The sequence below is a fragment of the Bos javanicus genome, chromosome 26 (genome assembly GCF_032452875.1).
Source record: "Bos javanicus breed banteng chromosome 26, ARS-OSU_banteng_1.0, whole genome shotgun sequence".
NCBI classification, from domain to species: domain Eukaryota; kingdom Metazoa; phylum Chordata; class Mammalia; order Artiodactyla; family Bovidae; genus Bos; species Bos javanicus.
In genome coordinates this window covers 35,149,707-35,161,907 of record NC_083893.1, presented here as the reverse complement: position 1 = coordinate 35,161,907, position 12,201 = coordinate 35,149,707, and the positions used below count along the sequence as shown (strand labels likewise).

Here is a 12,201-nt window from a genome sequence, read left to right as displayed (position 1 = left end):
GGAGGGCTACACCATGGGATCGCAAAAGAGTCGGACATGACTTAGCAACTAACCAACGACACGACATACCACCATTGTGATGATATCCTCATCTGCAAAATCCCATAAGGAAAGAGGTAAAGCATCTGTCTACAATGCCACAGACCCCATGGGGTCCCTGAAGAAGGAAATGGCAATCACTCCAGTACTATTGCCTGAAAATCCCATGGACAGAGGAGCCTGGTAGGCTACAGTCCATGGGGTCGCAAAAAGCCAGACACGACTGAGCAACTTCACTTTCACAGAAACACAATGAAACAATATATGATTCTTCCGAAGGAGCACTTTCATGAAGTATTCCACTGTCTGCAATACACACTCAGAGTTTGGGGGAACACAAACATGGCAAAATGTTAAAGGCTAAGAAAATTACTGGAATTCAAAATGACGGGATAATGTAAATCAGGGGCTTGTAGCATTAAGAGGCTTTAAAACTAGTTTTTAATTGTAAATAGCAATTGTTAATGGTAACTAGTTGTAGTGTTAATCGCTCAGTCATGTCCAATGCTTTGGGAGTCCACAAACTGTAGCCCGCCGGGCTCCTCTGTCCACGGGATTCTCCAGGCAAGAATACTGGAGTGGATTGCCAATCCCTTCTCCAGAGGATCTTCCCGACCCAGGGACCGAAGCTGAGTCTCCTGCATTGCAGGCAGATGCTCTACCTTCTGAGCTAAAAGGAAGGGCTAGCAACAGCATTTTTTCTCATTTTTTTTTAATTAAACTTCCTCAAACTTCTCGGCCCGTCACAGAAAGGGGATTTATGTTGCAGTTAAACAAAGAGACTCTAGAGAATCACTTACGAGAGCAGGTGGCAGTCTGCCACTCCAGACACTGCCCGTACGGGAAGGAGATTATGTAGGCGTTGGAGTCGACGCACCGCCTGGTGCTGCTGCACCACATACACTCCATGCCGCTGCTCGTGCAGTTGGAGCACGACGTCCTTAAAGAGCAGGGCTTTTTGCACGGCCTCGCGTTCTGGTTCGGACTAACTGGAATAAATCAACAAAAGATAATTATTGTATTTACTAACTGCTTTTTTGACACAAGGATGTGAGTGTTGTTCGTTTTGTTGCTGTTCAGGGAAGGTTTCAATGAAGCCAAGTGTGGGATAAAAATTAGAGTCAAAATTATATAAGGTAAAATGAGAATGAAGATGGCATGTCAATACTTCTTAAATGTATTACCTACTTTGAAATTTATAATACCCTGGAAAATTTTAATCCTTTACAAAGTACACAAAATTGTACAACTTAAATTTGTTTAACAGCAATGTAATACATGACTTAGGCTTTTGTTTCTATTGGCTAGATAATATGTATGGTTATCATTATTTACTTTTTAAGCTAGCCACACTTGTGTTAATATAAACATTCCACACCTTATAAAAGCAACTAACAATACAATTTACTATAAAATCTTAACATAAAACATAATCTTTATCACACCTATTTGGATTGCTATGTTTTAAATGTTAGTAAGTATGTGGGGAAATTGTACCCTGTACTCCACTTCTAGGAATGGCAAAATGGTGAAGCTTCCGTAGCAAACAGTATGGCAAGTCCTCAAAAAATTAAACACAGATTTACCATATGATATAGCAATTCCACCTCTGGCTATATACACAAAGACGTGAAAGCAGGAGCTGAAACAGTTATCTGCACACCCATCTTCACAGCATCATTATTCACTATAGTCAGTAGGTAGAAGCAACAATGTCCACCAATGTATGAAGAGGTAAAGAAAATGTGGACTATAAACACAATGGAAAAATATTCAGGTTTAAAAAGGAATGATGTTCTGACACACACTACAAGATGGGTGAACTTTGAAAACATTATTTGAAAGGAAATAAGCCAGTCACAAATGGACAAATACCCCATGATTCCACTTATATGAGATACTTAGCAGTGGGGTTGGGGAGGGGTGATTTGGGAGTTATTGTGTAATGGATATGGAGATATAGTGTGGGAAGATGAAAAAGTTCTGGAGATGGATAGTGTTGACAGATTAACAACAATGTGGATGTACTTAATGACACTGAACTCGACACTTAAAAATGATTTAGAAATCTCAATCATATCTCAAAACCACTGAATGAAAAAAATGGCTAAAATTAAGTTTGACATTATGTATATTTCACTGCAATACAAAATATAATATTTGAAAAGAGAAAAGAATTCAGTACTCCTTTCTCACTTAACGAAACTCCATTTCAAAGGATGTAACAGGAATGCTTCTTTTCACTTGCCAACTGAAATAGAGCTATAGGATTAAAATGATTCTATATTTGTTGTTAATCTTAACGATTAATCTTTCTTACAACTATTATTATAAAAGCAAAACACAGTAAAAAATTAAGAACAGATTATTACTATAACATCAATATTTTAATGAAGAAATAAAGATTGTATAAAACAATACAATTCTATTACTTTAATGCTGAGGTCACTAACAGTAAATGGGGAAAGTGGACAAAGATAAAATTTACACAGAAATCAGCAGCATTAAAAGATGGTGAAAGTTACTTCAGGCCTATGTAGGATCACAGGCTGGAAGGGGGTTGTGGGAAGAAGAGCTGGAAATATAAACTACATCTTTAAAGAAACATTAGTTTACAGGACTACTTACCAACAGGTTTTTCACAGACAAGCCCATCTGCCATAGACGTGCAAGGATTAGCTTTTAAGCCTGCCACTGCAGCCCTTTCTAGATACGCACAGAACCCAGAGTCATTAGGTTCACCAGGAAGCCACTGCAGCGTCGTATTTGTAAATGGAGACATGTCTTCCCATCCCCAGTAGGATATATTGATCTTGCGTAAGCCTACCCAAGGTGATACTTTCTGTAAACAACAGCAAAAGCAACATTTTTTAAAAAGTGAGATGTAAAAATCCTGTGTCACCTTCCTTAGCAAACAGTTCATTCTCTTTAAAAATTACATTTTTAAGACTGTTCTATACATCAGTGTCTCTTTTGCTGTCTCGTATACAGGGTTATCGTTACCATCTTTCTAAATTCCATATATATGCGTTAGTATGGACTCTGTGGGAGAGGGTGGGAAGATTTGGGAGAATGGCATTGAAACATGTGAAATGACATGTATGAAACGAGATGCCAGTCCAGGTTCAGTGCACGATGCTGGATGCTTGGGGCTGGTGCACTGGGAAGGCCCAGGATGTGTATATCTGAAATTAAAAAAATTAAAAAAAAAAAATTACATTTTTAAATATATCATAGTACCTTTCTAATCACACCTAATACCAAGGAAAATTAACAATCCTAGAACACCGTGGAAAATGATGCACAATACAACACTATGTCTAAACTATACATTTAGCGACATGACTCAGGTCATTTATTTAGCCTTTGTGAACCTCAGTTTCCTTTTCTATAAAATGGGGTATCTGATATACATATCTGTCTTACCTATCTTATGAAATGCATGCATGCATGCTACGTCGCTTCAGTCGTGTCCGACTCTGTGCGACCCTATGGACAACAGCCCACCAGGATCGTCTGTCCACAGGATTCTCCAGGCAAGAATACTGGAGTGGGTTGCCATTTCCTTCTCCACTTATGAGAATAGATCATTTTTAAAAACAACATATTGTATTGCTACTGTTGTTACTGATATTTCTGCTGCAGCTGCTATTACTAATGCTACCATCAATCTAATGAGTTATGGAGTTAAAAAAAAAAAGCTCAAGTGCCATTATACGCACTGCGAGAAAATAGAAAACAAAACCATGAACAGGAATAAAGGCTGAGTGAAGACTTCACAAGAGGTTCACAAAAAGACAAAGAGGTGCCTCTCTTCCAGATCAGACCTCTACTAGTACAGTAGGACTTAAGTGCAGTTTTAGATAAAATTAGTCATTTATTTTCATTATTAAACAGATCAAGAAATAAATAATAAAGATCTTTGACCCTGTTGCCTAAAACTTAATTAACAGAGGTTGATAAATGCCACCAAAGTAAATATTCTTAACACTCTCAGCAATATTTCAAAAGCAGCTTAAAAACAAAGTATATTCTGTATTTATATATTTTAATCATTCCTAAATTTTAAAAGGCTATTCTAATGAGACTGACAAAATAATGATATATTCTTATGCTAGGCTACTCTCCTTACAAATCTTTATAGATTGCAAACATCTCTTTTTCTTGTCTTGTTTCTGCTTAGATTTATACATCTCTTTTTGAGATTCTAATTTTCATTTTTTGTAGCTTAACTGAGGTATAATTGATAAATGAAAATTATACATATATAAGGTGTGTGGCATATTTGTTTGGTATATGTGTTTCACATTGTAAATTATCACATCAAGGTAATTAAGCACAAGCTGGAATCAAGATTGCCGGGAAAAATATCAATAACCTCAGATACACAGATGACACCACCCTTATGGCAGAAAGTGAAGAGGAACTAAAAAGCCTCTTGATGAAAGTGGAGAGTTAAAAAGTTGGCTTAAAGCTTAGCATTCAGAAAACGAAGATCATGGCATCTGGGCCCATCACTTCATGGGAAATAGACGGGGAAACAGTGGAAACAGTGCCAGACTTTATTTTGGGGGGCTCCAAAATCACTGCAGATGGTGACTGCAGCCATGAAATTCAAAGACGCTTACTCCTTGGAAGGAAAGTTACGACCAACCTAGACAGCATATTGAAAAACAGAGACATTACTTTGCCAACAAAGGTCCGTCTAGTCAAGGCTATGGTTTTTCCAGTGGTCATGTATGGATGTGAGAGTTGGGACTGTGAAGAAAGCTGAGCGCCGTAGAATTGGTGCTTTTGAACTGTGGTGTTGGAGAAGACTCTTGAGAGTCCCTTGGACTGCAAGGAGATCCAGCCAGTCCATTCTGAAGGAGATCAGCCCTGGGATTTCTTTGGAAGGAATGATGCTAAAGCTGAAACTCCAGTACTTTGGCCACCTCATGTGAAGAGTTGACTCATTGGAAAAGACTCTGATGCTGGGAGGGATTGGGGGCAGGAGGAGAAGGAGACGACATTGGATGAGATGGCTGGATGGCATCACCGACTCGATGGACGTGAGTCTGAGTGAACTCCGGGAGTTGGTGATGGACAGGGAGGCCTGGCGTGCTGCGATTCATGGGGTGGCAAAGAGTCGGACACAACTGAGTGACTGAACTGAACTGATCACCTCATATAACTTTGTGTGTGTGTGTGTGTGTGTGTGTGTGGTAAGAACATATAAGATCTACTCTCTTAACAAATTTCAAGTATACAATATAGTATTAACTACGGTCAACTGTCCCATACACTAGATCTCCAGAACTTATTGTCCTGCATAACTGAAACTTTGTATCCTCTGATCTACATTTAAACATTTCTCCCATACCCAGCCCCTGGCAACCATTATTCTACTATCTGCTTTTATCAGCTCAACCATTTTAGATTCCACACATAAATGAGAACACCCAGTATTTGTCTAAGTCTAGCTTATTGTACGGAGAAGGCAATGGCAACCCACTCCAGTACTCTAGCCTGGAAAATCCCATGGACGGAGGAGCCTGGTGGGCTGCAGTCCATGGGGTCGCTAGGAGTCAGACACAACTGAGCGACTTCACTTTCACTTTCATGCATTGGAGAAGGATATGGCAACCCACTCCAGTGCTCTTGCCTGGAGAATCCCAGGGACGGGGAGCCTGGTGGGCTGCCGTCTATGGGGTTGCACAGAGTTGGACACGACTGAAGAGACTTAGCAGCAGCAGCAGTAGCTTATTTTATATAGCATAAATGTGTCTCCAGGTCCATCCACGTTGTTAAAAAACAGAAATTCCTAATTTATTTAAGTCTGAATAAAATTATACGCGTGTGTGTGTGTATATATATATATATATATGTACATAAATATTTATGTTTGTATATTTTCTTTATCCATCCATGTATCCATTCATGAAGACTTAAGCTGGTTCCATAACTTGGCTATTTGGAAGTGCAGATATCTCTTCAAGATAGTGATTTTATTTCCTTAGGATATAGAACTGGGCTTCCCTGGTGGCTCAGATGGTAAAGAATCCACCTGCAATGCGGGAGACCTGGGTTCGATCTCTGGGTTAGGAAGATCTCCCAGAGGAGGGCATGGCAACCCACTCCAGTATTCTTGCCTGGAGAATCCCCATGGACAGAGGAGCCTGGAGGGCTACAGTCCGTGGAGTCGCAAAGAGTCAGACATGACTGAGCCACTAAGCAGAGCACAGGATATACAACTAGGTGTGGCCCTGTTGGATCATATGATATTTTTAATTTGGGAGGGGAATTCCATACTGTTTTCCAGATTGACTATACCGGTTGTATTCCCATCAACAGTATATAAGGATTCCTTTTCTCCACATTGTTGCCAACATTTGTTATCTCTTGTCTTTTGGACAACAGCCTTTCTAACAAATGTGAGATGATATCTCAATTGGTTTTGATTCACATTTCCCAGATGTTTAGTGATGCTGAACTTCTTATAATCTGCCTGATGGCCATTTGTATGTCTTCTTTGAAAAATATCTACTTATGTCCTTTGCCTGTTTTTTAACTGGGTATATTTTTGTGTGTGTGTGTTGAGATGCTTGAGTGCCTTATATATTTTGGACAATAACTCTTTATTAGATACATGTTTTATAAACATTTTCTCCCATTTCTCAGGTTGTCTCTTTATTCTGATGATTATTTCCTTTGCTATGCAGAAGCTTATTAGTTGGACACAATCTCATTTGCTCTTGTCTGTGCTTTTGGGCTCACATTCAAAAAAATCACTGCCCTGACCAATGTCAACAAGACTTTTCTGCATGTTTGCCTCTGGAAATTTTACAGTTTCAAGTCTTACAGTGTAAGTCTTTAATTTATTTTGAATTTTGTATATGGTATGAGAAAAAGAATCCACTTTCATTCTTCTGCATAAGAACATCCAAAATCATTTATTGAAGAGATTGTCCTTTTCCCATCCTGTATTCTTGACACCTTTGGCAATCATCAATTGATCATAAATGCATGGATTTATTTAGGGCTATTTTAATGTGTCTTGGTGAAGATCTTTTTATGTTCAATTTGCTTGAGGTCCTTTGGGATTAATGGCTCTGGATGTTCATTTCCTCCTCCATATTAGGGAAGTGTCCTGTCATTACATCTTTAAATGAGCCTTCAAACTCCCATAAAGCACACATTGATTCCTTACGGTCTACAATAAGTTCCCTAGGCTTTCTTCACTTTTTTTTCATTCTCTTTTTTTGAACTCTAGGTAATTTCAAATGACTTGTATTTGAGCTTGCTGACTCTTTATTCTGCCTGATAAAGAGTCTGCTACTCAAGTTCTGTGTGGAATTATCTAGTTCAGTAATTACATTCTTCAGCTCCATTAATTACTCTTGGGTTCTTTTTTTGGTCTCTCGGTCTTTGTTGAACCACTCAATTAACTCTTCTTTCATATACTGTTTTCCTAATACTGCTAGGCTGTTTATCTGTGTTTTCTTATAATTCACTGAGCTTCTCCCATTGGTTATTTTGAATTCTTTGTCAGGCAGTTTGTAGATCTCCATTTCTTTTGAGTCAGTTGTTACTGTTTAGCTGCTAAGTCATGTCCAACTCTTTGCAACCCGAGGGACTGTAGCCCTCCAGTCTCCTCATATCCATGGGATTTTCTAGGCAAGAACAGTGGAGTGGGTTGCCATTTCCTTCACCAGGGGATTTTCTCAACCCAGGAGTCAAGTCCATGTCTCCTGCATTGGCAAGCAGATTCTTTACTGCTGAGCCACTAGAGAAGCCCTTACCCATGCTTCACTTTGTTCTTTGGTAACATCATGTCTCCCTGATTTTTCATGATTCCTATGGCCTTGCATTGGTGTCTGCACATGTGAAGATGTAATCACCCCTTCCAGTCTTTACAGATTGGCTTCAGTAGGGAAAGCCTTTCTCCAGTCAGCCTATCCAGGGATTCTGGCAGACTGTGTGGTGGGGTCTGTGGCAAGCTTACTGTTGAAGTCCTCAAGTGGGCTGCCCTTGAGGACAGCCTAGGCCATGGGTAAGCAGGCTTAGAATTTGGATCCAGAGGACCTGTCTGGTGCCTGGGTTCAGAGGGACAAGCTTGGACCCTGGGTCCACTGGAGAGGGTCTGGAGTTTGGGTCTGCATGGACAGACTCAGAACCAAGGGCTCCACAGGGGCAAGCCTGGAACTGGAGCCAGGGTGCAGGCCTGGATCCGAGGTCTGAAGGGCTCACTATGGCACAGGGGTCCACTGGAATAGGGCTGGTGTGACTGAGTACAAAGTGGTGGGCCTAGAACCTAGTCCACAGTGCCAAGCGAGCAAATTCGGTCCACAGGGGTCAGTCTGGAGCCTGGATCTGCGGGAGCCACCCAGAGGCATGGATCCACAGGGCTTACCTGGCACTGAAGCAGGCCTTGAGCGTAAATCCACTGGGGCCAGTCTGGTGCTCAGGCAAGCTGGGCACCTGGGCCCACAAGTATGGTCCTAAGGCTGCAGGGGCTAGCCTGGTGCCAGCGTCCACTGGGACAAGCCTGGCCCTGAGTCCATGAGATAGGTGTGATACCTGTGTCCATGGGGGTGGGCCTGGTATCTGGGATCACAGGGGAGGGCCTAAAGCCTGAGTCCCCTGGAATGAGCCTGACCCTTGGTCTGAAGAGGCCAGCCCAAGGGAGGACGTGGATCTTAGGTTTCCTAGAGCCCAGGAATATATGGGGGCTGGCCTGGACGATGGGTCTGTGGGTACCAGTCTGCAGCCTGAGGCCACAGGAGCCAGTCTGGCACTGGGGTGTACCTGGCGCCTGGGTTCACAGGGAAAATCCACGCACTGGGGTTCATTAGAGCAGAGCTGGGGGTGGGGACCACAGCAAAACCAGTGCTCATTTCATCCTCTTTCCCCTTTTCAGAGGGTATTTCTCACTAAATTTCACTGTACTGTGGAGGCTTAGGGGAAGGATGATGCAGGTAATGTGGAACTGTCCTCTCTACCATCTTTAATCAGTCTTTTCTTATTTCTGGGTTCCCTCTGCCATTCCTGATGCTATAACCTTTCGCCTGGACTCCTGAGCTTCTGGAAAGGTATTTTGTATATGGGTAATTTGTTAAATCAGTGTTTCTGGGAGGGAATGAGTACCAGAAATATCCATTCTACCATCTTGCTAACATCATTCCGAAACATTCCCACTTAAATACACATAATAATACATTTATGTTTGAAGTTATTGAGTTAATAATATTATATTTTAATGTGAAGTGGTTTCAAAACTCCACATCATCTTTTTTTTTACATTACTGACTGTCAGGGTAGAGAAAAATATGTTCTTCTACCGGGTCTTTGACAATATAGAAGTAAGATATATTAATTCAGTATTTATTCTAAATATGTTGTACAAATGGTCCTTGAGAGCTTCTAAAGAACTAATACAATTATGTAAAGTTTAAAAATAAAATAAAATTAGAAAAAAAAATTATGCATAAAAAAAAGAACTTGTAGACCTTGAAATGTATACAGTGTACAAATATAATGATTTTTACACATACTCAACGAATATTTCTTAAATAAAATTAAAGTATTATTAACATTCATTAGGGGCTTCCCAGGTGGTTCAATGATAAAGAATCCACCTGCCAAGCAGGAGACACAAGTTCAGTCCCTGGGTCAGGAAGATCCCCTGGAGAAGCAAAGAGCAACCCACTCCATTATTCTTGCCTGGGAAATACCATGGACAGAGAAGCCTGGTGGGCTACAGTCTATAGGGCTGCGAGAGTCAGACAGAACTTCGTGATAAAGAACAACAAACATTCATTAGAACAGATCTCATATCACCCAGCAAAGTACTGTACATATCACAGGCAGACAATAAATTTGGCTAAACAAGGCCAGTAGAACAGAGATAGTTATTTTCTAACATCCAGTTTTTGACACAGAGACAGTGCTTAATAAATAATGTTTTCTAACTATAAAAACACACATGCTGCTTTGTCTTGTGACCATCATATATTTCATACATTATTTTCAATATATTTTGATAACAAAAAAGCTATACTATTTTTATAGTTCTTGATAATAACAGCAGGAATGAATCCAGCACAGATATTTCAGATGAATAATTGTGCTTTACATTATAGCAACTCTGCCTGTATTTCCAAACTATCTATAGTAAAGACAAGTCATTTAAAATGAAACATTTTTCTCTAAATCGTCATGATAAGAATCTGCAAGGAAGAAGAGAAGAGCAGGAAAATAAGCAGTTGATAAAACATTTAAAGTAACTATTACCCAGTAAATGAGCTGGACAGGCAGTTGAGAAACAAAAGATAAATTACTATATTATGAAAATTACTGTAGCACACCATAAATCACTGCAACATTTCATTAGCCATTGCCAATAAGTAAATGATCATTTGACCCAGGACATCTCTTCAAAGGGCATGAATTTGTCAGTCTCCATTTATGATGGAAGGGTTATCTTAAGTTTATACAAGTGCAATGACTCAGGGTATAATTCACTTTCTATAATGATACGTTTAATGCAATATCACCTTGCAGAAAATTCCACCTTTGAAATTTTGCTAAACTTCATATTTCTAATGAAACAAAACATTTATTTACAGAGAAGGATAGTCCACAAACTATTGAATCTAAGTTCATCATGCATTCAAATTAATTGTTGGTCTAATCTTTATGATTTATAAACATAAGCAAGAAAAATAAGCAACTTGAAGAAGTCTTGAAATGTGAAGCTTCTAAAGTAGCGCTTTTTAAGATTATAATGTAAACACTAAGAATAACATAAACAAAGGAAAAAGCAGTTGAGTTCTAATGCCAGACACTGTGCTTGTTTGTGCTTGTGCTCGACTGCTCAGTTGTGTCCGACTCTGCAACCCCATGAACTGTAGCCTGCCAAGCTCCTCTGTCCATGGGATTATCCCAGCAAGACTGCTATAGTGGGCTGCCATTTCCTTCTCCAGGGCAACTTTCTGATCCAGGGATTGAACTCATGGTCTTCTGCAGCTCCCTCACTGGCGGGCAGATTCTTTATCACTGAGCCACCTGGGAAGCCCAAAGCCAAACACAAGTACTTTTCTAAAATTCAAAGAATGTGGATCTACCAATAAGAGGCTCTTTGTAAGCTAAATATATTCAGTAGAACTAATGTCCAAATATTCACTGATAACTACCCCTCAATTTTGTAATGAAAACAATGAAGTGCGTGCTAGTACAAAAATGCAAATAGATCTTAAATTATGTTGTATGCTCCATATGACTAAAAACAAAACTACAAATACTACTTTGTTACATTTTTCTAAAATATTTTTTAAAATGAAGAGATCTCTCCTAGATGATACCATGTGCCTCTTATCCTCAACTATAAGGCTGCTGCTGCTCCTGCTGCTGCTAAGTCGCTTCAGTCGTGTCCAACTCTGTGCAACCCCAGAGATGGCAGCCCACCAGGCTCCCCCATCCCTGGGATTCTCCAGGCAAGAACACTGGAGTGGGTTGCCATTTCCTTCTCCAATGCATGAAAGTGAAAAGTGAAAGGGAAGTCGCTCAGTCATGTCCGACTCCTAGTGACGCCATGGACTGCAGCCTACCAGGCTCCTCCGTCCATGGGATTTGCCAGGCAAGAGTACTGGAGTGGGGTGCCGTTGCCTTCCCCGAACTGTAAGGCTAGTAGCTCTCAAACAAGATAAATTGAGAGAAAAACAAAATCAGAGGTATTTCTCTGAATCCCTACAAATATCTTTATGTACTACTGGCCAACTCCAAGTCTTGCAACAAGTAACTAGGGTATTATTCCAGGAAACTCCTTAAGTTGACATTACATGTCAGATATCTATCCTCTAACTGCATATATCACCCTGTGTGCATTTATCATTGCAATTATCACACTTTGGTATAATTGGGTTTGTCTTTCTCCTCCAAAAGCTCTTTGACAACAGTAATTGTTTTTAATCTCTACATTCTCAGCAAGCAGAAGACTGCCAAGTACCCTGAGGGTGCTCAATAGATATATACTAAATGAATGAAGATTAGCCCATCCTTTCCAGAAAAATAGCTTCAGTTCACACAAAAATGGTTTAATAATACAAACTGAATTATTATAGTTTTTCTTTACCCTATTAATATCAAGCATTTAATATATTGGTTAGACAACCAAGTATCATA

At 39.9% G+C, this 12,201-nt stretch overlaps 1 protein-coding gene across 6 annotated transcripts in view; it reads right to left on the bottom strand.

Annotated features, from left to right (window-relative positions):
* ATRNL1 (attractin like 1) overlaps positions 1 to 12,201 on the bottom strand; it is an 802,849-nt gene that overhangs the window by 615,911 nt on the left and 174,737 nt on the right. For all 6 annotated transcript variants that reach the window (XM_061403577.1, XM_061403579.1, XM_061403580.1 and 3 more), the window contains exons 16-17: positions 2,668 to 2,881; positions 840 to 1,028 (exon numbers count right to left, since the gene is read on the bottom strand). In XM_061403577.1, the coding sequence (XP_061259561.1) occupies positions 840 to 1,028; positions 2,668 to 2,881 (403 nt within the window). The remainder of the gene's footprint in view (positions 1 to 839; positions 1,029 to 2,667; positions 2,882 to 12,201) is intronic.